The sequence below is a fragment of the Castor canadensis genome, chromosome 12, assembly GCF_047511655.1.
Source record: "Castor canadensis chromosome 12, mCasCan1.hap1v2, whole genome shotgun sequence".
Classification (NCBI taxonomy): domain Eukaryota; kingdom Metazoa; phylum Chordata; class Mammalia; order Rodentia; family Castoridae; genus Castor; species Castor canadensis.
Window position 1 is genome coordinate 60,563,710 of NC_133397.1, and position 26,985 is coordinate 60,590,694.

At 36.3% G+C, this 26,985-nt stretch overlaps 1 protein-coding gene across 2 annotated transcripts in view; it reads left to right on the forward strand.

Annotated features, from left to right (window-relative positions):
* Positions 1-26,985, forward strand: part of Gmcl1 (germ cell-less 1, spermatogenesis associated) — a 40,636-nt gene that overhangs the window by 1,142 nt on the left and 12,509 nt on the right. The window contains exons 2-11 of one of the 2 annotated variants that reach the window (XM_020152730.2): positions 4,344-4,467; positions 6,282-6,378; positions 7,507-7,604; positions 9,815-9,927; positions 10,519-10,584; positions 12,641-12,725; positions 13,323-13,413; positions 17,826-17,963; positions 20,960-21,029; positions 25,657-25,732. In XM_020152730.2, the coding sequence (XP_020008319.1) occupies positions 4,344-4,467; positions 6,282-6,378; positions 7,507-7,604; positions 9,815-9,927; positions 10,519-10,584; positions 12,641-12,725; positions 13,323-13,413; positions 17,826-17,963; positions 20,960-21,029; positions 25,657-25,732 (958 nt within the window). The remainder of the gene's footprint in view (positions 1-4,343; positions 4,468-6,281; positions 6,379-7,506; positions 7,605-9,814; positions 9,928-10,518; positions 10,585-12,640; positions 12,726-13,322; positions 13,414-17,825; positions 17,964-20,959; positions 21,030-25,656; positions 25,733-26,985) is intronic. The other variant, XM_074049892.1, reaches the window with a different exon arrangement.

Sequence of the window (26,985 nt, forward strand, 5' to 3'; positions counted from 1 at the left end):
TAGTCACTCTGCTTACTTTTAAAGGTCAGTGGTGGAGTCACATAGATATAATTTTTTAAATGAAACTTAAGTCACTCAGATTTTTCTACACAAGTATTACATATTACTTTAAAAAAAAAAAGTATCATAGGCACTGGAGGTGTAGCCCAGTGGTAAAGCTAGTACTTAAGTAGCATAGATAAAAATAATTTGATTTATAAAACCTCTGACATGAGCTTTTGTGTGAATGTTTGTAGTTACAAAATGGACCCCCTACTGTGAATACTTTCCAGTTAACCTTTTCTAAGAGCTAATGTAGCATAGTCTGAGCTCAGATTGAGTTCTTACCTGCATTCTACACTCAATATCCTTACTTTCTTCATATGTAAAAATGGAGGTAGTAACCCCACCATATAGAGTTCCGAAGATTTAAGAAGAAACACTGCACAGTGGCTGGCATGTACACACTCAGTAAATTTATGTCTCCTTTTTATCATTATAAAATGTTCATCCCCCTTTAATTCCAGAATATAGCCTTTCCCACTTTCTTAGTTGTTTGAATGGCATATTTTTTTCCATCCTTTCACTTTTTACCTATTTGTGTCTTTAAAGTAGAAATCATGTATATAGAATATTGTTGGATCTTGCTTTTTTTAAAATCCAGTAGGACAATCTATGACTTTTGATTAGTATTTAGACTACATATATTAAGTGTAATTATTGAAATATATGCCAGGACCCACTTAAAAACCACACAATAATTAAAACAGAAAATTTAATATAAAACTTATTAACAAAGAACAGGAAATTAACTATTAAGGGGAAAACACTAAAGTAAAACCCCAGTTCCACCAATACAAACAAACAGAAAACACTAAAGAGACCTCCAAAAAAAAAAAAAATGTACAGGAATAGGCCAGGCATGGTGGTACACACTTGTAATTCAGGAGGCTGAGGCATAAAGATCAAGAGTCCGGCCTGGACTGCATAATAAGACCCCACTCAGAAAACCAAAAAGTTAAAATAAAAAGAAATAGAAATATGGGGATAGAAAATATGGGGAGTAGTCACCACTTCTAGGGCTGGGACAGAACACCCCAGGAGCAAATTAGGAATAGGGCCCAGCTACCCTAGCTAAGATTCACTTCTTTGTGGAGGAGGTATGGCTCTCCTACTGGGTAGTGGAAAGATTTGCTAAGGCTGAGTGAGGCTGGCAAGCAGGAAATTGCCCATTGGGGTTCCAACAAAATTATTTGGAGGTCATCTGGGCCACACCCCTGCAGATTTACTATCTAGTCATTCACAGAAAAGTTTGCCTTCCCCTGGTGTACAGGGGTGGACTGGAATGGAAAGTTTTAAAGCAAGTCTTTAACAGAAAATGCATATCAGAGTGCAGTATGTGTGTATTATCAGGAGATGCCTGACTGATTTCAGCCCTGCATAGCTGAAGGGGGTAAGAAAATATTAGAGTCTGTATTTTGTGTGTTGGCACCTATAAACTTCCTGAGGCAGCCTGTTGTGCTCCTGCCCCAGCAAACTACCTCATGAGAAAAGCTTTAGCTTCTGAGCCTGCCTTCTGGCTCATACCTGTTGTTAAGTGCATGTCTTTTACATTAACAGGACTAACAGGACTGTTGAAATTTATACTGTCCTAGGGGAGAGACAATGGGAGAAATGTAAATAATGTACAATATAAGCCTGCTTGGAATTGTCACTTTGAATCCCCCCCATAATGAATATATTCTAATAAAAATTTTATTTAAAAAATTTGTTATCTTGCAACCAAATCTTCAGTGTTTTATCTATAGAGTGTCTCTAAAATTTGAAATCTAGTGAACAGTGTTTATAACTATGTAAAGATTGTTCACTGAAGAATCAAGTAGTGAATTAGAATTATGAATCATACTTCCTGGGCCCAGTATCATCATCACAATTATTTGTTCAAAGGGAAAAATTTTCTAACATCATAGTTAAGTGGAGTCTTCTTAACATCTCATCAAATGCTGAAAGTCAGGCAGTTTTTGTTTGTATCTTATTTGGACAGTGGTTTTACTTTATATTTTAATTGCTTTTTTTTTTTTTTAATTATCTCAGAATTTCTGTCTTTTCCTCCCCCACTGACAAAAGAATAGTATTCCTGGTTGGCAGAGTGGCTCAAGTGGTAGAGCACTTGCCTAGCAAGCATGAGGCCCTAAGTTCAAACACCAGTACTACAAAAAAGAAGAAAAAAACAAAAAAAGAATAGTAGTCCTTCATCCTGTCTTCAGCTCTTTCTGTCTTTTGCATCTTTCCAGTAAGCGTCTGTGAGTAAAAAGACTGAATTGAATATGGGTGGGGTTGTTTTAGAGCAGATTCCCAAACTCCCTTGGTTCACAGCACCAAGAAATGCCTCAGTCATTTTTTTTTTTTTATGGCATCTCTGGTTCCCAAACAACAACAACAACAAAAATCTCATGGTTAGGTCCAAATAACTCAGTGGTGAACTACATGTCTGAAAGATACTGCTGTGTTGCTTTCAAATTTAAAATATTCCACATGCTTCTGGAGTTTGCTTGGGCTCTAGGTATTTTGGCTCACAGTTTGGGAATCATGAGTGAGGGTGAGTGGGTTGGTAGCTAACAGGCTTACACATCCTCAAATGCTGGAATAGAGATTGCTTTGTCTGGAACCCCAACACCCACACTAAAGCCTTAGCTCTTCTTGGTAAGTTTGTCTTGATTCTTTCTAGAAAAATCTTGGAATCTTTTTACCTGGGTATATTTATTCTGTCTGTGTTCAAAGAAGGTGGAGGAGACCATTAGGAGAGCAAGTCCTATCCCACTTCTGCATCTGCCTTTTGTTTCCCTGAGACCCCATTATTTTACCCCCACCACAAGTACTGAGAGGCAGATAGCCCTAACTTCCATCTGAGCCCTTTAACTTTTATTCATTAATGAGATTTGGGAGAGGTGGGGAGCAAGCATGCTCATTCTTCTCTCAGGAACCAGAAACTACTTTGACTCACTTGTTTTTCACAATAGTTCACTCAAGTGGATACTGTTCATATCCTCTTTTTACAGTTGGGTAAACCTGGGACTCAAACTCAAGTCTGAAGAATGAGCTATTTTTGACTCCCCTCCGCCCCCACACCCTTGCTATGTAGTTCAGGCTGGCCTCAAACACACAATCCTTTTGCCTCAGCCTCCCAAGTGTTGGGATTACAGGTATGATCCACCACACCTGGTTTCTTGTTTTCTTTTTGATATTGTCTCACTGTGTTGCACAGTCTGGCCTCTAGGCTCAGCCTTCCAAGTAGCGGGACCATAGGCACAGACCACCATACCCACCTTGCATGTGCTAATTTTGTTTGTGAGAAGAGTTTATATACACTGATTCCAGACACCTTCTATAACAAGTACTTCATTTTTAAAAAGATATTTATAATTTTTAAGTACTAGAAGAGCTATCCGAATTGGTCAAGAATTTAAAATTGATCAGCCTGTGCCTGTCCTTTTTCTTATTTACTGTATCATCTCAAGCAGTGATTCCCAGTTTAAATCAAGTCTTTATTTAAATTACATCTTGTACAGAAAACCAGTATGTTTACAACTGTAGTAGGTAGTAGGTGGCGCTACTCCGGTGAAGTTAGACTGGCTGACCAGAGTTCGCTGCCCCGCTCTCCTTGGTGGCCTTTAAAGATACTTTTCCCTTGAGCATAGTTGTGAAGTCCTTTGATCTAAGGCTGCCAGCCATTTGTCCAGTGGGGAAAAAAACAATTTAATTAGTTAAACTAGTCTTAACTAGTTTAGTTTGGCACTGGAATAAGCTTAAATGTAAATTATTTTTAAAATGACAGGGGAATTTTGATTCAGTCTCCATTTTGTAGTTGCATAGCAGATAATTGCAGTCATGTTGAGATCCTCAATAGTGCTGGTTTCTAAATAGGGAAATAAGCAAAAATGGACTGCTGATTTATATCATTTTTTGACTGTAATTAGTTCAAAAATCAAAAAATCATAAAAGGTGTACAGAGTCAGGTCCCCCTCCTGTGCTGCTCCTCTCATCAACTATTGTCCTTCCTGTGGATTAGAGTACTCCAAAGATAGCACTGTTAGCTTGTGTGCTCTTCCAGACATGATCAAATTTAGTAGGTAGTATCCCCATCCTTTTACACAGTGGATAAACTGACACTAACAGAAATTGAACAAAAGGAGTATTTGAAATTTATGCAAAATCAGTAAAGCATTTAGTTTGTTTTTGTAGTGGTGTGGGTTGAACCCAGGGCCTCCAGCCTGCTATGTGAGCACTCATCATTGAGCTACACCCCCAGCCCAAAACACTGACTTTTTAAATGTATATGTAACTTTTGCATTTTTTCTTAACAGGAAAAAATTAAAGAGTACATCCAAATATATTTATCAAACATTATTTTTGAATGGTGAAAACAGTGACATTAAAATATGTGCTCTAGGAGAAGAGTGGAGCTTACACAAAATATATTTATGTCAGGTAAGTATCTTATTTTTCTATTTGAGTAGCCAGGGTAGTTACTTTAAAAAACCCAAACTTTTAAGCCCTGTTTTCCTCATTGCATTTCACATTAATGTATTGCATGGACAGTGGTAAAGTCCTGTCATCTGATAAGGCCTCTTTTATTAAGAAACATGGTGAACAATGTTAGCAAATACTTAGTTTGACCTAGAAGACACATCTTGGTTTTTTGGTTTTTGGTTTTTGTTTTTTTGGGTTTTTTTTTTTTTTTTTGATCATACTGGGGTTTAAATACAGGGCCTCACGCTCATGCTTGCTAGTCAGGCACTCTATCACTTGAGGCACTCCACCAGCCCCAGAATACTGGTCTCTAAGGAGAAAAAAAAATCTCAGTATTATGAACTTGAGGATGAGAATGCCTCTGTTAAAACTTTACCTCTTAGCCAGGTATTGATGGCTCATACTTCTGATCCTAGCTACTTGAGAGACTAAGATTGGGAGAATCACAGTTCGAGGCCAGCCTGGACAAATAGTTCATGAGGCTGCATCTCCAAAATAACCAAAACAAAATGGACTGGAGGTGTGGCTCAAGCAGTAGAGTTCCTGCTTTCCAGGCATAAAAAGTTGAATTCTAACCCCCTAAGTTCAAACCCCAATCCTGCCAAAAAACTTTACCTTTTAAGAAAATTGCTGCTTGCTGCTGAATTCATGTGCCTTCAGTGTACAGTCAGCCCTCTCTGTCTATAGGTTCCACATCTGCAGATGCAACCAACTGTGGATTAAAAATTCTTGGAAAACAGAAAACTGCATATGTACTATACATATACACATTTTTTTCTTGTCATTATTCCTAAAAAAATAGTATAACAACTATTTACATTGTATTAGGTACTGTAAGTAAGCTACAGATGATTTAAAGTACACAAGAGGATATGTATAGGTTATATCAAATGTAAGGGACTTGAGCATCTGTGGACTTTGGTATCTGCAAAGAGTCATGGAGCCAATCCTCTCGCAAATACAAAGGGATGACTAAAATGAGTACTCAGTAAATTTTTAAAAATAAATTAGTTAATAGTTGATCCATTCTCACTTGCTATAATTCTAATTATGAGGAATGCTATGTGAAGATTTCACTCATCCAAATACCTTTCTTCGAATTCAGGTCCATTCTGGATTTTTCCTATTAGATAAAACTGAACTTTAGATTTTCCCTGATTTCTCTAGGAGGCAGACTTAAGAGTGGTCTGGACCATTTATAGCAACTGGGGCACAGTAAGAATTCAGCAGTTTGAGGACATTTAATTTTCTCTTTTCTTCTCAATACATTGTTATGTATCCATTTTGTATGTTATGTTTGTGGGAAATATTTAAATAGATGATATAGTTTCTACACTTGGATTTAGAACTTAATTGGGAAAGAAAATGTGTAATATGCTCAGAAATTGTTTTAATTGAGTAAAAAGCTAATCAGGTTCAAACAGTAATATAGGAATTGAATTCAGATAGTTATATGAGAATTTAGGGGCTGGGATGTAGCTCAGTGGTAGAGCACTTGCCTAGCATGCATGAGGCCCTGGGTTTGATCCCTAGCACCAAAAAAGAAAAGAATTTGGTTTTTGTTAAGACTATACTAGACTGAACATGTATTTCAATGTTAATTTCTTAGTTTCTTAATTTCATATAGACATTTGACAATTTTTGTCTTTTGAAATAATATGGTAGATTAGTTTTAATAGAATAGTTGGTTGGAGTTAGATATGGAAAAATAATTTGGAAAGCAAAGTATTGGATAACCACTGACTTTCCTTTTTTTTTTTTTTTTTTTGAAGTCTGGCTATTTTTCTAGCATGTTCAGTGGTTCTTGGAAAGAATCCAGCATGAATATTATTGAACTGGAAATTCCTGACCAGAATATTGATATAGAAGGTACTACCTCCATAATTACTATTATAAAAATCATAAAAACATAACCTTTTTATTCTTCTGGTGTAAAATAAATATTCTCACCTTGTAGGTTAGGGAAAAAAGTTCATTTTAGCAATAATAATTCTGTCCTTCCTGTCCTTAGTCACGTGAGCCTTATTGTTGTGTTTACATGTCTTTGTGACTATGTCAGCCTGGGATATGGAGGATGTAGAGAAGGAAGGAAAGAGTATAACTACTTTAAAAAATTATATGTTAAGGGCTGAGGATGTCCCTCAGTGGTAGAAGGACATCATGCATCCTACCATGCATAAGGCCCTAGGTTCTATCCCTAGCACTAAAAAAAAAAAAAAAAAATTAGTTAAAAAATTAAAAATCACTGGGCTGTTGGAGTGGGTCAAACTGGTAGAGCACCCACCTAGCAAACATGAGGCTCAAAGGTCCAACCCCAGCACCACAAAAAAAATAAAAAAAATAAAAAATCATATATGAAGATCTTTTTTGGGAAAAGATCATGTAATTGATGTCATTTTATAGCTGTACAAATCCTTAGTTGAGGAAACGAGGGTTAGAAGAGCTACGGGGACTTGTTTGGCTCTCAGCAGTTTAGTGAGCCTACAGTTAGACTGTAGCTCTCCCTATGCCTTTTCCAGTGCTGTTCTGCTCTCTTCACTGATAGTGGAGTAACCACTACTCACTGCACAGGCAAACCCATGGAACACTTTTGACAGGGCACTGGAGAATAGGATGAGCACAGCATGGACAGGATCACTGCAGTGCAAAGGCCTGAAGAGGCAGAGTGGAGAGCATCATTCAATCTGTGCACTTATACTTAGTAATATAAGTACCACTCAGGAGTATCTTTTAAAACCTCTTTAAGGGTATTGCAATTCTGACCACTAACTACTGTCAAGATTAGATAGAGAAGAATGCAGCTAGATTTGGTAGAATAAACAAGTTTACAGTATTGTTCTTAACACCATCAGTCAGTAACCATTTTAACTAGTGATACTTCTCTTATCCTTTTATGTACATAAGAAGTTTAGACAAATGTCTGTGTGCATGAAGACAGTTGCGGTGGTTTTGCATCCTCTTATGCATGTAACAGTTGACATGTGTTGTTGCTTCTAGCACTGCAGGTTGCATTCGGATCGCTGTATCGAGATGACGTCTTAATAAAGCCCAGCCGAGTAGTGGCCATTTTGGCAGCAGCTTGCATGCTGCAGTTGGTGAGTGTGCATATCACTCAAAGCAAGCCCACCTGCCCACCCACTGTATCCCTTTCAAAACAAAACAAAGCTTAGCTTTTACAGTTTTTAAATAAAAATGAAATGTACAAGCATGCCATCTAAAATTCTTAATCGAAATCAATTTATTACCTCTATAAAATGAATGCAAGCTATTTCTATGTAGTTGTCTTAAAACTAATGTGGAAAAAATTTACTTGTCTAAGTTTATTTGCAGATTTCTATTCATAAAAGATTTACTTGATTATTAGGGAGATGGCTTATGATTGATAATTAATATAATCCTTGGATTCAAGGAACATTGAATGCTACTATGTAAACTTTTTCTTAATTGTGAAATAATTATGTGAAAGCCACATCTATGTATTTTAATTTGCTGGTAGAATGATATTTATTCATTCAACATGAGTGTATTGAGCAATGTGTCAAACTCAGTATAAAGATCCAAAAGTAAATTAAGATGTAGTCCCTAAATATATACAGTTTGTATAATTAAAACAAAAAAGATGTAGTCCCACCTCCAAGGAACTCATACTATACTCAGACAGTAAATATAGAGAGAGTGTGTGTGTGTAAAGGGTGGAAGGGGTGGGAGGATTGGTCTACAACAAACTCAAAGGTAAAATAAGTGCTGTCCAATACTATAGGTATTGTAATAAACATTTTGTAGGATTTAGTAGATACATAAAGAGGAGAGTGAGTGGTCACTTCCATCTAGTGGTATCATAGAAGGAAGTTATGTTTCCAAATTGAGTCTTGAAAGTTGAAAATGTGTTTGTCTTACAAAGTACAAAGAGAGAGAAAGGAAGAGCACTTCACTAACTAGAGATGTGAAATGATGAATGATTAGAGAGTTAAATTTAAGAGGACCTGACTCTACTGTGATGTAAGAATAGTTGGAGATAAAGACAGGTAGAAACCAGATCATGAAAGTCTCTCTAAAGGGAATAAAGGAAGCGAACTTGTTCATATCTATGGTGTTATCATAATGAAACCCCATTGTACTATTAATGTATGCTAATTTTTTTAAAAGTTCCTCTATACATTGCTAAAAAGTTTAGCCTTTACATATAAATACTTTTGGCAGATTTTAATTAGGAGAAAGACAGTTACATTTTAGAAAGAATACTTCAGGACTAATGTGTGAAGGATGGATTGAAGGAGAGATGAGTGCAGCATTGGAGACTAAAGCCTATTGAGCTGTCCAAGTGATACTTAGGTTAAAATGGTAGTGACAGGCATGGAGAGGAAAAATGGAGCCCAAGAGATTGAGCAGGGATAATCCACTGGATGTGGTGACAGTCCAGATGTTAGGAGGAAAGAATGACTTCCAGGTAAGTTTAAAAACAAAGTCATCAATGTTTCGTTTTAATCTTTCTTTAAAAACTTAGTTTCTTTTAATATTCCGATTTATTTGAAGTATTAATCGCTTTCTAAGTATTCTTGGCTGAGATCATTTTGATTTTTAAAATATTTTCGATTCTTTCAATGCTTATTTCCTTTAAATGTGCTTTATTTTCTAACTTTTGCCCTGTTGGTTTTGTTTTAAATCCACTTTCTGCCTTACTATAATTTACTAACTCTAACTTAATAATATACTTGCATGATGAATATATTTCAGAAACTCAAACGAAAAGTGACATTATTCTTCCCATACATTCAAGTTAGCTCATTTGAAACCCACATAAACATTTTAGGTTAAAATTTTAATGTAAATTTAAAACTATAGCATACTTATGTTAGGGGCATCTCTTAGGTATTGCTAGGTGTTTATAGCTTTAACAAGTGCTCTGTTAATTCATACTGTTTACTTGTCTAGCCATTACGTGGTTTAACTGACTAGACAGAGAGTTCATAATTTTAAAAGAACAGACAAAAGAGACAAAATGCTGTGAAAGAAATATCCAGAGGTCTCAGAGGTGGTAAAAGCAGAGACAAAGAGTAGTAATGTTCATCTGCACTTTACTGCTCTTCCCCCACTTCCATTTTTCAATTCCAAGAATTTAGTTGAATATTTGCTGGATTTTTTTTTTCAGTATTTTTATTGGACTTATGAAAAAGTTAGGCTTGCTGCACTTAATGAGTTTTCTTTCTTTCTTCCTTTTTTTTATTTTTTAATATGTAAAAGCACATATCAGAACTAATTTTTCCCACGTGAAATGGGCCTTTCCAGTGCTTATTTATATTTACAGGATGGTTTAATACAGCAGTGTGGTGAGACAATGAAGGAAACAATTAATGTGAAAACTGTGTGTGGCTATTACACATCAGCAGGGACCTATGGATTAGATTCTGTAAAGAAAAAGTGAGTTATTTCTCTTGTTTTTCCTCCTCCCACCCCACTTCTGGGAATTTGGTTGCTTCAGTTTCTTAAGCAAATGTAATAAAGAAAGGAAGAATTAAGAAAAAACAAAAGGACTTTTGAACTAATTAGGAAATTCCTCAAAAGTATTGCCTTTGTAAGTGACCATGGGTGGATTATACATGGTTATAAAACTAGGATCACTCTTTACAATATATTTTCTGTTAGAATCATTTAAAGAGTAAGCATAATAGACATTATATTAGTGCAACTACTGGAAATTTTTTTAACTCTTGACAATTGCAGAACTCATTTTCAGATTGTAAAGGTCATAGAAATATGTAAGCCCCTTTATAAACTGTTAACACAAATGCAAAATGAAGTTTTTTTAATTAGAAGCAATCTTATTAATATAAAGGGAACAGTCCCTTAATAACTACTGACAAAAGCAATACTAAATTTCAGAATTATTAAGCTAAAAATTTTAAGCATGGCCTAGCAAGATTAATCTGTTTTTATTTTAACTGTAAGGACCTACTCAGTAAATTGTTAATAGGTGACATATACTATAATAATGACATGTTTTAACTTTAGGTGCCTTGAATGGCTTCTAAACAATTTGATGACTCACCAGAATGTTGAACTTTTCAAAGAACTCAGGTATTTGATTTTTAAATAACTTTATAAGTAATCATTGTAAAATAATGTTTTTCATTTGTAAAAGTATGTAAAATATTTATGCAGACCACAAAGTATATTACTTAGTGAAAAAATAACCAATATAATGGAAACTATCTTGATTATAACCATGAACTGAAGAAATGCTACAGAAATTTCTTTGTTGTACATGATAAAAAAAAAAAGTATGTCTTTTTTTAACCAATTTTAACAGAAAAATGCATCGTGTAGAAAAGTTTTCGGTGTTATGTTACTTTTACCAGGCTCTTGGAGAATCTAAAAGTTAAGTTTTAACAACCATCTTTAGCCACATACAGTAGTTTACACTTGTAATCCTAGCACTCAGGAGGCTGAGGCAGGAGGATCAAAAGTTTGAGGCCAGCATGGACTACATAGTGAGAACCTGTCTCAAAACAACCACTAAAATAAATAAATAAACTAGAAAAGAAATTACATTTGAGGAATGTTATTTTATAATGTTTGTTAAGCTTGATGAAATTAAATTCATGATTAGTTTGGCCTTTTAAATTAAGTGTGCTTATTCATTCTTTCTTTTCTTCTTTCAATGAGTACTTCCTGAAGGTCTATTAGTATTAAAGATACTTTGTCCTGGGCTATGAGGACACAGATGGTTGGGTCATCTTTTCTGCTGTCCAGGGGGCTTTTTGTAGTAGCAAGGCTCAGATACCTGCATTAGGTTTGACAAACTCAGGGTGAAAATGAACATTTAGAGTTTTGGGGTACAAATGTCAAGTGTGTGTGGCATTCTGCTGGAAATGTAGAAAAGACAACATTGTGTAGCTTCCTGAGGTATTGATTTTATTGATACTTGGGGGAGAGGACAGTGTGAAAGGTAAACATTTTATGTTTACATATATGATGGATTAACTAAAACTCCATTTCTTGAATTTTCAATATAAAACACATCTTGGAGAGATTTTTAGTGGCTGGACCACTGATCTTGGATTCTTTTTTTTCTCTGCTGTTGTGAGGTGCTTTGGTGGAAAAGTCTAAAAAGTGTTCATCACCTAGTGATGTCAAGGTGTATACAAATCTGCAGCACATTTGATTTGAAAATCATGAGGAGCACTGTAGTGTTTTCTTTCATAATTTCCCACTGAGATTTTTCAAAAAGAAGCTGAGTCACAGAAACCCAGAAGCTCTTCTGGCTTTTTCTGACTTGAAGGGGATAGGGAGGAGGGAGAAAACAAACAACCTGTTGTGATATTCTTTCCACTCTAAATTTAAATCAGTACACATTTCTTGAACTTACTTTCTTTAATAGTAATAAAACTGTATTTTAATGACTGAACAATTCTTTTAAGCCTAGAGATTAAAGATGATTTTGAATGAATGTGGTGCATGCCTGTAATCCCAGTATTCATAAGGCTGAGGCAAGAGGATCACAAGTTTCAGTCCAGCCTGGGATATGTAGCAATACCCTGTCTCAAAAATAAATAAATAAATGAATGAATGAATGAATAAAGATTACTTTGAGGATATAGTGGTTGGAGTGAATTTTGACAAGTCTTTGTTATCTGAACAACAGAAGGCTGCCACTTTATCAGAGCATCCTGAAAGTTACCTTGTTTTAACTGAATTAAGAGATTTTAGTGTGAAGAAAGACCTTCCATAGCACACTTTGTGAATTAAAAGTATTGTTGTGTTCAGAGAGATTTGTAAGTCAGATTCTTTGTCTTGAGCAAAAAGATTAATGTAGTTTTTTTGTTGTTGTTGTTGTACTGAAGTTTAAACTCAGGGCCTACACCTTGAGCCACTCCACCAGCCCTTTTTTTGTGATGGGATTTTTCGAGACAGGGTCTCATGAACTATTTGCCCAGGCCGGCTTCAAACCGTGATCCTCCTAATCTCCGCCTCCTGAGTAGCTAGGATTATAGGTGTGAGTCCCTGACGTCCACCCTGCTGTAGTTTTTGATTCCACATTTTCATTTGATATAGACTTAAAGTTTTTAATGTCACCAGGGTCCGTCAACCTGTGCAGGAAGATAAGCTCACTCTGCTGTTTTACCTTTTCCAGCATAAATGTCATGAAACAGCTCATTGGCTCATCTAACTTATTTGTGATGCAAGTGGAGATGGATGTATATACCGCTCTAAAAAAGGTACTGATATGATATGTATACAGGATATCGCCTCAGTTTTGCTTCTAATAATAAAAAACTAGAAATAGTTAGTGCCCAGTGATAAAAGGATGGTTATAAATGTTAGAAAAGGTAAAGGAACTATGGATACTCCTTGACTTACAAGGGTAAGTTTATATCTTAGTAAAGACATCATAAACAAAAGATTGTCAAAAATGCCTTGAATAAGCCTAGTGCTTGTGGCTTTAATTTCTTTTATAGTCTTACATAGTATTTAATGAGATTTGAGTTGTGAGTAGAATAAATTAATACAAATTACTAATTTAACATCTATGTTAAAGCTTTACCTTTCTAATACAGTAATGTAAGATGTTTTTGTACCATAAGTACCTTTCAGTAATTAGCTTACTTCTTGGCATTCATACACAGTTTTTATTATTGGGCCATGACTAATGCCATAATTATAAGCACGCCATATAATAGTTCTTTCTTTCAATGCTTGTAATACAGAAATGGAAAAAATTTAGGTATTATCTTTAAATGGAGAGCTATTCGAAAATATCATAAATTGATGGAGCTTTATAATGTTTTTTTCTTATTTAACTTTTTTTAACCTAGTGGATGTTCCTTCAACTGGTGCCTTCTTGGAACGGATCTTTAAAACAGCTTTTGACAGAAACAGATGTTTGGTTTTCTAAGCGGAAAAAAGGTATGCCTGAAATTTTTGAGAATGTCTTTTTTTAATGAAATGTATTAAAATCAGTCCCTGACTTATTCATAAACTTTAATTTTAAAAAAGGAGAGGACCTTGGCAATTATCTAACCAGCTCTTATTTATAATGAGAAAATCAAAGCCTGACAAGAAAAATGTCTTACCTAGGATTATCTGAATTACTGCTCTTTGAATAATAATGTACCCTGATTCCCCAAAACAGCTTTTTCTTTTTTTTCCCATTTTATCACCAAAGGGTCTTGCTGATTGCATTTGTCTTTTATTTAAGCACATTGAATTTTCCCTAAAAAAATCCCATACTTTATCTATAAAGCAACAGTTCTTAACGTGGGGACCTATGGACAGGCCTCTGTATCACTAACCCTGAAAGTAGATACGGAATTTGAATGTAGGTGTGTGCTGCATGCAGTTTTGTGGAGAGAGCTTCCACATTTTTAATCAAATTCCTTTTTTATTTTTATTTTTTGTGATACTGGGACTTGAACAAAGGGCCTACACCTTGAGACACTCCACTAGCCCTTTTGCCCGGGCTGGCTTTGAAACCACAATCCTCCTGATCTCTGCCTCCTGAATGGCTAGGATTGTAGGTGTGAGCCACTGGCGCCCAGCTCTTCATCAGGTTCTTGATGGAGACTAAAATTGGTTAAGATCAACTTTTTTTATAAGGTCTTATCAGACTAAAAGGATGTATATAATATAATTTTTACTTTGCTAAAACAAATTTTGCAAAAACTTAAAATGGCCATCAGGTGCAAAGAAGTGAATAAATGGTAACCCTTAGTTCATGATTTTCATAGTTTGCTGTCATTTTTGGCCAATGCCTGGCCACCTTTTTATTTTTAATAATATTTTGAACCTCCGTGAACAGATTTCACTGCTTGACTCCAGTCTACTTGTGTGCTTCTTTCCTACTAAGTCCCTGACTTTCCCCAACCACTATCTTGAATTTGTGTTTATTATAATTTCGCTTTAAACAAAAATAGTGTCATCCCATTATGCCTGTATGTCTTAACACGTATAATAAGCTGACTCTGAAAAAACAGGCCCTGATTTGTAGCATTTGTTCCCACACTTTAACATGGCCAACCAGCTGTCGACATGACATAACTGAGTGCAGAGTTGGGAAGAGGAGCACAGAGTGAGCTCCCCTGAGCCAGCAGAGCCCAGCCAGTGGAGCACACAACTGAACACACACTGTTTTATTTTTGTTGTTCAGACCACATTGTGGTCATAATTTTTATTTCCTTGATAATCAAAGAGATTAAATGGCTGTTATATGTTTATCAATCATACATTTATTAATCATATGTTTCTGCTTAGAAATGTCCAAATCTTTTTCCTATTTTAAGATCAGATTTGCTTAATGATTTGTAAGCATCCTGGTTTTATTTTGGTTTTTTTAATGATACTGGGGTTTGAACTCAGGGCCTCACATTTGCTAGGCAGGTGCTCTACCACTTGAGCCACCCCCCAGTCGTATAGGCAGTCTTCATGTATTCTTGATAACCAGTCCTTTGTCACAAACATGTCTTAAAGATGTTTTTTGATAAACAGAAGTTCTTAATTTTAAAATTCGGTGCTTTGCATCTTGTTTTAAAATATTTTGTAGAATTACTTTATATAGTCATAGTTCCTAGTTCAGAGCCAGATAAATTGTTTTTCTATCAAGTTTTCTATATATAGAACCATCTCAATGAAATCTACCTTGATTGATTTACAAGCAATATACTCAGCTTAGATCTTAAATTATACTTTAATGTTACATTATGGCAATCAAAGAAAGATTAGGAAAAAGTGGAAGGGAGAATTTAAATAAAGATACAGAGAAATATGAAAGAGATGAGGAGGGTGGAGAAATTAAAAAGACAAAAGAACTCAGAACACACTGCAGATGCCAGGTGATGTCGTCATAACCTCAGGTTTGCTTATGCTCCAGGTGAGTGAACCACAACACAAGGGGGAGTAGGAAGCCATGGTTCTCTTCTGGTTTCCACCCTGTGGATCTTCATCTCAGCCTCAGTGTGTAACAGAGTACAGTTTAAGATAACTCTTCAGGGACATAGTTATCACATAAAGCAAAGTGTATGTCTAAGGTCCTGCTTTTCTGTGAGGACTTTATAGGGTCATTTCACATAATTTTAAAATTACAGAAGTGATGCATACTCAAGAAGTAGAAGAGAAAAATCACTGCAGTCCCCATTATCTATGGGTAATTCTCTTAGATTTTCTTTATTATTTGACTTCTCAGATACATGTGGATCAGGATAAAACAGAAGCTTATAAAATTTTCTACACGATTATTCCTACAGATTGCTATTGATGCAATTAATATTGCTGTGTTGGCAAGCAAGAAAATTTACAATATATTTTTGGATTCCATGAATTCTTTCAAAAGAAAATGAGCCAGGCTCTTCAACTGCGTGGAAAAAGGCTCCGTGAGATGACTGTCAGTTTTAGGAGAATCTGGAATTCGATTTTTATAACTTTCATATGTGACAGAGCACCTGTAAGAACATAATGGTATTCTCAGTCCACCCACGAAATTGGCATGTTTAATTCAATACATGAACTCTAACTACTACCATTATTTTTTTTAAAAAGGCAAGAGATGTAAATCCAATCACATACATGTTGTATAAACAAAGTTAACAATTTTTTTAAATGGGTATACTACTTATTTGCTTTGCTTGACTCTTGAAGGGTACCAAAGCAATACAAAAATATGTTATCAAATAAAAATTAGAGATCCAGGTACGGTGGTGCATACCTGTAATTCCAGCACTAAGGAAAGAGGATTAAGAGTTGGAGACCAGCCTGGGCTATTTTAGCAGAGAAGACCTTTCTAGTCTACAGGAAACTTGGGTTCCATGGTTTGAGAGAAAACCATCTATAATGGTAACTCTCATCTTTTTTTCCTTATTCTTAGTAGCATCATGGCTGAATATACTCCCATGAGTATAATTTTTTTACAGGAAACGTAGATTAAGGCTTATGCACAAATTCCTCTTTGATAGCAATAATGCTAGACCTTTCCTTTCCACTCATGAGTGTACATTGGAATGCAATTTTTAATTTTTAGAACTCACATTAAACTTTCCCTAAAAGAGCTAGGTACAGTGACTTACATCTATAATCCCAGCTACTCAGGAGACAGAGATTGGGGAAGATTACATTTCAAGGGCAATCCAGGCAAAAAGTTAGTGAGATCTCATCTCAACAAACAAGTTGAGCATGGTGGTTCATAACTGTAATCCAAGCTACATGGGAGGTATAGGTAGGAGGCTTGCCATCTATGCCAGTCCAGGTAAAAACACAAGACTTATCTGAAAATTAACCTAGAGCAAAAAGTGATGAAGATGTGGCTCAAATGGTAGAACACTTGCTTAGCAAGTAGAACACCCTGAATTCAAACTCCAGTACTGCAAAAAAATGAAAAATAAAAAAAGAAAGAAAAGAAAAAGAAAATCCACTAAAAGAAAAAATTATTCATATACTTCACAAATTTGAATTACTTTTTTTTGGATGGTACTGGGGTTTGAACTCAGGGCCTCACACTTGCTAAGTACTTGAAGAAAAAATTATTCATATACTTCACAAATTTGAATTACTTTTACTATGTTTTTTTGAATGGTACGGAGGTTTGAACTCAGGGCCCCACACCTGCTAAGCACTTGAGCCACTACCACTTGAGTCAGTCCACCAGCCCTGTTTTTTGTGATGGGTGTTTTCAAGATAGGGTCTACTGAACTATTTGCCCATGTTGGCTTCGAACCACAATCCTCCTGACTTCTGCCTCTTGAGTAGCTAGGATTATAGGTGTGAGCCACTGGCACCCAGCTTTTGAATTACTTTAGTAATAAGTTAATACTACTCATGTATTATAGATTATGGTGATAATGTCTTTTGTATTTTAATAGAGCATTAGTATGTTAACTAGTGTTCATCCTGTGTGGCTGAAGCATAAGTTAGAAGAATCTCAAGAGCCCTGTGTATCTTGTGATGACCCTCAGATGAGACATCTGGGATCCCTAGATTGACTGGAGTGTCCAGTCTTTGGAAAGGGGTTCTGGAGAGAGTCCAAACTTGAGAACTCTTGTCAAGCCTGCTTTTCTTACCTTGCTGCACTGTGAACTTAAACCACCAAAAAATGTACAGCTGAGTTCCCAGCCAACAGGTTAAATCATGACCAGTTAATTTTCTGGGGCTTTTTCTCGATCGTCTTAAGTTTTTATCCTTATATCTTAGGTTTATAAAATTCTTGAAGTCCTTGAAATGAGCTCATTTGTATTTCAGTGGACTCCGTGTGTATTCTCTATCCTCAAAAACATTTAGGAATAAAATAATTGATTTAGAAAGAATGCTATTTAATTGGAAATTTTTTTTAATAGATTTTGAAAGTATGACCTTCCTTGAAACTGAGCAAGGAAAACCATTCATGTCAGTGTTCAGACATTTAAGGTTACAGTATATTATTAGTGATCTGGCTTCTGCAAGGATTATTGAACAGGATTCTCTAATACCTTCAGGTAAGAGAGCATGGTGAATTTATGATTTTAACTAAAGCTTTCTTCATTATAACAGTAATATGTATCTTGGAAAAGAGGAGATTATCCTTAATCCCAAATGGTATACCTTTTTATGCCCAAGTGGAATCGTACTATCTAAATAATTTTCTGTGCTCACATTGTATATCATGGGCATTTTCCCATAACATATTTCACTAAAATACTCTCCAGAATATTTTAATGGCTAAATAGTATTCTGTAGTATGAATGTTGTTTTTTCTTTTCTCTGTGGTGCTGGAGATGGAACCCAGGGCCTTGCACATGCTTGGCAAGCACTCTACCACTGAGCTGCATCCCAGCCTTTGCTTTTTTGAACAGGATGTAGTTATATCACCCAGGTTGGCCATGAACTCTTGATCTGCCTCCCTCTGCCTCCCAAATGCTGGGACTACAGGTATGTGCCACCACACCTAGCTGTGGATAATCTTTCATTTGATTAGCCAGTAGACAATTTTGGATCTGACTTTTAAAAATGACTTTTGATGTATTTAAAAGTCCTAATTGTGTTTTCTATTAGTATTCCTAAATTTGCTTATTTTGTGGCTTTTCCTCAAAGTCTTAGACATCATATTGATTAAATGAAGTATAATATCTTAATTATAACTTAAATATTTTAAAACAACTGATTTTCTAAGTAAAATCTGTGGTGTTTATGAAAGCCTCGGGTTAGTAATATATAACCATATTAAAGCACTTGCCTAGCATGCACAAGGTCCTTGGTTCCATTCCCCAGCACTGAAAAAAAAGGCCTACTACTCTATAAGAAATAGAAATGTAGGGCTGGTGGAGTGGCTCAAGTGTTAAGAGAGCACCTACCTAGCAAGCATTAGGCCCTGAGTTCAAACCCCAGTACCACCACCAAAGGAAGGAAAGAGGAAGGAGGGAGGTAAAAAGGGAGGGAGGGAGGGAAAGAGAAATAGAAATAAGCAGTCCTGTAATAGTTTTAGTATGGTTAAACCCTTGATCCTAGCAAACATATAATATTAATAATAGATCCCAAGACAAATTACATGTGCCCATTCCTTTTAAGGTTCTTCAGAAATAAATTTGCAAAGATACTGAAAAGTGTTCTAAAATATTTTTGGAATTCAAGATGGGTATAAGATTTCTAGTCTGAAATATTTTATTCAGCATAAAACTAAAAAGAATTTAGATCTTATATTCTGGCCAGATTTCAAGTATTTTTTTCTGATTTGAAATTGTTAGGAGAAGGCTATTTAAAATTTAGAGTTTTAAAAGCAGGATAGAAATTAAAGTTACATATCACATTGTTTGTGAAGGGGCAAAAAGTGGCCACGTAGCTCACATAACTGATGTAGATGGATATATCCTCTCAGTAGGGAAGTTTCTTAAATTTGAAATAAATTGAGAACTGGGGTAGGGTACCTGCACAAGACCATGGATTTGTACTGCAGCACCGTAAGAGAGAGAGAGAGAGAGAGAGAGAGCGATCAAAAAATTTTAGGCACAGTTGAGTTCCATTATTTCATGAAGTTAGATTTATCTCAAGTCAGCTCATTGAATGTCTTATTCCATATTCTCATTGTCATACTACCCTCCACTTTTATGTCTCTATCTTACTATCTTTCCTCTCAAACATTTCTCTTATTTGCTCTGGAATCAGGGTCAACAAAATCGCAAAATCTTCCTTCCTTCCCTCCATGTATTTTAGCTCTTCAGAAGATGCTGTTGTCTCTCTGTGTCTCTCACCCTGCTAACATAGGGCCAGGAGGTCAGATAGTCACAGTTCTAGTACCTCATGCCCTTCCCAAAGCAGTATTGCATGTAAGCTGACCCTTCATTTCTCCACGTTCATTTAAGATTTGGGACGCTTGATTTACTGTCTATTTTGCCAATCCAGTCACAATAATTTGTGCATATGAACAATCCATTTAATCCTCTACCTTCTAGTTATTTGACTTGAACTACAATGATGTTTATTTTTGCAGAACATTAGGCACTTGCCACCATGGAAACACCATGAACCTTGTTGTAACCCAAAATTGCTCAGCATCAGAAATCTAGTAGTTTTCAAGCTATTGTATAACCAGCTATTGTTATAGCCTCATGCCCTTTTACAGTGTTCCAAACCTTGTAAGCCCTCCACTTTCTTACCAGTTTTTCAAATCTCTCCTGCCTTTTCTTCTTTCCTGGTGGCCTTGAATTTCATGGGCGATCATGATTGGTCACTGTCATGATTGCCTTCATTTCCGTGTTCCTTACACGAGGTAAAATCCTAAAACTTAATTAAACCTTTGTTCCTATACCCTTATCTTTGTGCAGAATACTAAGCAGAGTATTCTATAACTCTTGTGTGGGTGCCACTGCAAATTCACGTTCCTGTTAATTTAGAGATTGCATGTTTCCCAAAATCATTAATTGTTATTTTTAGATAATTTAATAAAAGTCCAGTATTCAGTTTCCTAGAAGACTTTTTATAAAAATTGAAAATATAGTTATTCACAAATGAAAATTAATACAAACTGAAAAGAAAATTGTTAAATGCATGCACATGCTTTTAACTGAGGATTAAATCATAATTTAAGTAGAGTCTGGTCTGAGGCAAAACTGGATGATTTTTACCTCTTTAAAGAGCATACTGTTACAGCACATTTGTAAAGTAGAAGCTCCTGCTTTTTTTGTTTGTTCGTTTTTGAGGCAGGGTCTTACTATGTAGCCCAGGCTAGCCTTGGATTCACACAATCCTGAGTGCTGGGATTGCAGATGCACACTACCACACCCTGCTAGGTACATGCTTTTTAAATTGGTATTTTAAACTTGAATTTAGAAATAATAACAATTGGATGTGAGTACTAGGATTTGAACTCAGAGCTTTATGCTTGGCACTCCACCATTTGAGCCATGCTCCCAGCCCAGAAATGATAATAATTTTATCAATTACTTAAAATGTTCTTTCATTTTTGTATATTGTTTACTAATTAATGTTTACACTTTAGAATGGCTATCTTCTGTGTATAAACAGCAGTGGTTTGCTATGCTCCGGGCAGAACAAGACAGTGAAGTGGGGTAAGTATTTATGCCATATTACTGTTCATTTAAAATTTTAATTTTTTTTTTTAGTGGCAATGTTTGGGGTTAAACCCAGGGCCTGGTACATCTTAGGCAAGTGCTGTAGTACTGACCTACATACCCAGTCCAAAAAAAAAAAAAAATCCTCTTGCTATGAATTTTTAAATGTATTCATTATATTGAAAAAATCAGTATTATTTTGGAAACTCAAACTGGTGGGGTAGAGAAAAGATCACATAATCAACTTTCATTCTTACATTTTTATAACATCAAACTTACAAATATCTTTCTGCCAACTAGGCTGTATAACAAAATGTTTGAATTGTTGCTTTCTATATTCATAAAATGAATAGTTCATATAATTTGTTTCATCTAATATTGTATTATAATTTTCTTTTGGAATAATACTTTCATAAGACATGATTTTTATACTTTTGTATAGATAAAACTAATTTTCATATTGGGGTATAGTGTCAAATTCTAATCAATAAAGAGATTTTTGAAGATCCTTGAATCAAATGAATTTTTTTTTCTTTTATTATTCATATGTGCATACAAGGCTTGGTTCATTTCTCCCCCCTGCCCCCACCCCCTCCCTTACCACCCACTCCGCCCCCTCTCTCTCCCCCCCCAATACCCAGCAGAAACTACTTTGCCCTTATTTCTAATTTTGTTGTAGCTCTTGCTCTCGCTTTTAGCATGTGCTCATAGTCCAATCCCCTTGTTGTGTTTGTCCTTGATCTAATGTCCGCATATGAGGGAGAACATACGATTTTTGGTCTTTTGGGCCAGGCTAACCTCACTCAGAATGATGTTCTCCAATTCCATCCATTTACCAGCGAATGATAACATTTCGTTCTTCTTCATGGCTGCATAAAATTCCATTGTGTATAGATACCACATTTTCTTAATCCATTCGTCAGTGGTGGGGCATCTTGGCTATTTCCATAACTTGGCTATTGTAAATAAAAACATGGGTGTGCAGGTGCCTCTGGAGTAACCTGTGTCACAGTCTTTTTTTTTTTTTTTTTTCATTTTTCTTTTATTATTCATATGTGCATACAAGGCTTGGTTTATTTCTCCCCCCTGCCCCCACCCCCTCCCTTACCACCCACTCCACCCCCTCCCGCTCCCCCCCTCAATACCCAGCAGAAACTATTTTGCCCTTATCTCTAATTTTGTTGTAGAGAGAGTATAAGCAATAATAGGAAGGAACAAGGGGTTTTGCTGGTTGAGATAAGGATAGCTATACAGGGCATTGACTCACATTGATTTCCTGTGCATGGGTGTTACCTTCTAGGTTAATTCTTTTTAATCTAACCTTTTCTCTAGTTCCTGGTCCCCTTTTCCTATTGGCCTCAGTTGCTTTAAGGTATCTGCTTTAGTTTCTCTGCATTAAGGGCAACAAATGCTAGCTAGTTTTTTAGGTGTCTTACCTATCCTCACCCCTCCCTTGTGTGCTCTCGCTTTTATCATGTGCTCATAGTCCAATCCCCTTGTTGTGTTTGCCCTTGATCTAATGTCCGCATATGAGGGAGAACATACGATTTTTGGTCTTTTGGGCCAGGCTAACCTCACTCAGAATGATGTTCTCCAATTCCATCCATTTACCAGCGAATGATAACATTTCGTTCTTCTTCATGGCTGCATAAAATTCCATTGTGTATAGATACCACATTTTCTTAATCCATTCGTCAGTGGTGGGGCATCTTGGCTATTTCCATAACTTGGCTATTGTAAATAAAAACATGGGTGTGCAGGTGCCTCTGGAGTAACCTGTGTCACAGTCTTTTGGGTATATCCCCAAGAGTGGTATTGCTGGATCAAATGGTAGATCGATGTCTAGCTTTTTAAGTAGCCTCCAAATTTTTTTCCAGAGTGGTTGTACTAGTCTACATTCCCACCAACAGTGTAAGAGGGTTCCTTTTTCCCGGCATCCTCGCCAACACCTGTTGTTGGTGGTGGTGCTGATTTTTTTTTTTTTTTCATATGTGCATACAAGGCTTGGGTCATTTCTCCCCCCTGCCCCCACCCCCTCCCTTACCACCCACTCCGCCCCCTCCCTCTCCCCCCCTCCCCCTCAATACCCAGCAGAAACTATTTTGCCCTTATTTCCAATTTTGTTGTAGAGAGAGTATAAGCCATAATAGGAAGGAACAAGGGTTTTTGCTGGTTGAGATAAGGATAGCTATACAGGGAGTTGACTCACATTAATTTCCTGTGTGTGTGTGTTGCCTTCTAGGTTAATTCTTTTTGATCTCACCTTTTCTGTAGTTCCTGGTCCCCTTGAATCAAATGAATTAAAACCATCTAGTTATAAATGCCCTCCCCATCAGCAGATGAGTCCTAACAAAATATTTATGTACTTTCTTTGTTTTAAAGGAAAGAAAACAATCTATTTCAATGTATTATGTTTTGCAATTCACAGAATTTCTTTCACATTTATTATTTGATCCTTAATGCTAGCATCTTGAAAGCGGTACTATGAAGAGCTGCTGCCTTCTGTCTCTGAGTATATAGAAGAGGCCTTAAGAAATGTGATCTTTTGTCTCCAATCTCTTTTAACTCATTTTGATGCACCAAGAAGTTTCATAAAATAGTGACCTAGTTATAAGTTTATATCCAAACAGTATATGAAAGTGTTAGATAAATTCATGATTAGGAGGTATAATTATTCCAGAGAGATTATTTTATTTATAATCTCCCATAGAAAAATTGTTGAAGTAGAAAAAATCAGAAACCAAAGAGTTAATTATTTAATGGAATTCAGATGTAATGCATTTTGTAACATATGAAACAATACATGTCATCCCCCTCCAATGTCTTTTGTGTATTCGGCTTTAAATTTGGGGATTTTTTTGTTTTTTTTTTTTTTTTGGTTTTGTTTTTGATTTTCACAGCACTGGGGTTTGAACTCAGGGCTTCATGCTTGCTTTTGGAGATTCTTTATTTTTCAAGATTTTTGTCACCTTTGTCCTTGTTGAGATTAATACAGAGTCTACCTAAGAGACTGAACTAGAATAATGTCTTTCTTGACCCCAGAAGTATATATTGCCTGCAGGTGTAGCTCAGTGGTAATGCTTGCCAACCTCCAGGCATGAGGCCTTAGATTTGATCCTCAGCACTGCAAAAATAAATAAATAAAGTATATGATTATATTGCACTGATGAAATGTTCTATTCCATGGATACTAAGCACCTTCTCACAGTTGCAGGACTGTTGAGGTGAGGAAGACAGTGTAATCCCTAGGCCCTAGGTTATACTCTAGAAAAGCCTCTCTGCAGGGTTCTCCTTGCCCAAGTTCTCTTCCACATTGTCAGGAGGTTTGTTTTTATAAAACAGAAAACAGTCATGTCACTTTCCTGCTTAAATATGTCCAAAGATTTGTGATAAAGAATTGTGTCGGATGCCGACAGCTTACACCTATAATCCTAGCTACTCAGAGGCAGAGATCAGGAGGATCACGGTTCGAAGCCAGCCCAGGCAAATAGTTTGCAAGACCCTATCTCAAGAAAAACCCATCACAAAAATAGGACTGTTGGAGTGGCTCAAGGTGCAGGCCCTGAGTTCAAGCCCCAGTACCGCAGAAAAAAAAAAAAAGAATTATTGCTAAGATTATTGAGGCTAGATGATGAGAAAATTTGGCTCATTATACTATTTTCTCTACTTTCATGTGTTTATAATTTTTCATAATAAATGTTTAATAGTAATAGAACAAATGTCTGGGAATCTACTATCTACAGGACAAGTAGAAGCTTACTAGCGTGGCCTATGGGAACCCTCCATCCCAAATGCCTTTAGCGTCATCGCCTCTCATGTTCATCTTATGGTTCTTTGTCTATTCAGTAAGTAAAATAGAGATAGTGGACTGTTCCTGTTCAGAATGCACAGCCTGCCTCCACCCCAGCAAGCTCAATACCTTGTACTCGCTAGGCAGGTACTCTACCACTGAGTGCCTTTTTGCTTTAGTTATTTTTCAGGTGGGGTCTCACATTTTTGCCTAGTGCTGACCTGAACCATGGTGGTCCCACCTGTGACCTCCTTCACGTAACTGGGATGCAGGCATGCACTACCGTGCCTGGCTTATTGATTGAGAATGAAGTCTACTGACAGCAGTCCTCCTGATCGCTGCCTCCTGAATAGCCAGGGCTATGGCATGAGCCACTGCACTTGGCCGATTTTAATTTATTTTACTAAGTAATTGATCATTTAAGTATTTTTTTTCTGCTAAGCAGAATTTCTCAAAGATTTTTTTTTCCCTCTTCTCTGGTTTAGCTGAGTTATAATACAAGTAATGTAGAAGTTAGGAAAATAAGAGAAACATTAAAGGTTTTGAATTTTTGTGTAACAAAAGTAATGGTCTAGATTCCATCAATTTTCTTTTTCTTTTTACTTTTTTACTTTTGCAGTGCAGGAGACTGAACCCAGGGCCTGGTGCATCCTGGGCAAGCTGTTAACCACTGAGCTAGACCTGCAACTCAGTACATACTTATTTTTATATGTAACACAAGAAATTATTTTTAAATCTAGTAGCAAAGTTTTCTGTTCTCTTTAATTCACAGTTCATTTTCAGTTACTCGTTGCCTTTTCTCTATGAAAGCTCATGTCTTATATATAATTTTAGGCCTCAAGAAATCAATAAAGAAGAACTAGAGGAAAATAGCATGAGATGTGGTAGAAAGCTTGCCAAAGACGGTGAAGTAAGTATGGGTTGTGATAACAATTCTCAAATTGCAGAGAAAATTTGACTCATTACCCTGTTGCTTGTACCCTCATTTGTTTGCAGTTTTTCATCATAAAAAGTTTAAAAGTAACAGAACCAATGTCTGGGAATCCCCAGACACTTTGCTTAACCATCATGAACCCATCATACTTCACAAGAACTTACTTGATAGTTTCTGTAGCCTGAGGTCCTAGACAAAGAGTCACAGCCACCATGCTCAGTGATGTGTTACTCAGCTTTGCATAAGCCTATTGAACTTAAATTTGGGGTCCAGATAAGATATTTGAGAAGAGGATTCCTCAGCAATCTAGAAATTAGGTGATTCTGATTTCCAGTTACCCTAAATCAATGACATTCAAACCCTTTGATTGTTACTTACATTAAGAATTACCTTGGGGTTACTGCACTAATTACCAGAGCTGATTCAGCTGATTTACCTGGCTAGACAGATCCTCCCTCACTGTTCTTTGTTCATCCGTCCTAAAGCTGCCCACTCAGTCAAAGAGGACGACCTTCCCCAATAGGTCTATGAGAAACTGTGCTCCCCTAGTAGAACCTCTAAACAAGCTCCCAAGTTGGTCAGGCATGGTGGCCCATGCCTGTAATCCCAGCCACTTGGGTGGCTGAGGCAGGAGGAACTCAAGTTCAAGGCTATCCTGAGCTACATAGCATGACCCTGTCTCAAAACAAACAAAGATTACATTTATTCTTTATTCCTTACCACCTAATATGCATGTCTGTAAGTAAAAGAAAAATATTTAAAATAGTGCTTACCTCTGCTGTATGATGAATCTGCTTAATTTAATTTTTAAAGCTGATCATGATCCATTACATTGATTTTGCAACCTAACTAATCATAATTCTCATCTTGAAACAAGTATTCATTTTTTTTGTTAACTCACTTCTTATTAAAAGTATTCTCCAATTCACTTCCAGGACAGCGTACTTGTTGCTTTTTTCCCTATGTCATTGGCTACTCCTTCTAAAGTCTTTCCTAGATCCTTCTCTTCCTCAACAAATGTTACTGTGACTAGAGTCTCAGTTCCTGGACTTTATTCCTATCTATGCTCATCCCTTAGCCATCTCATCAAGTCCCATGACATCTGTACACTGTCTGTACACTAAGGACGCCTAATTCTGAATTCATATATGTAACTACTCGGCATGTTTCTCGGATACATAAGTAGCATGTCAAATAAAACAGTCCAAGCAGAGCTCTCCAGTTTCATC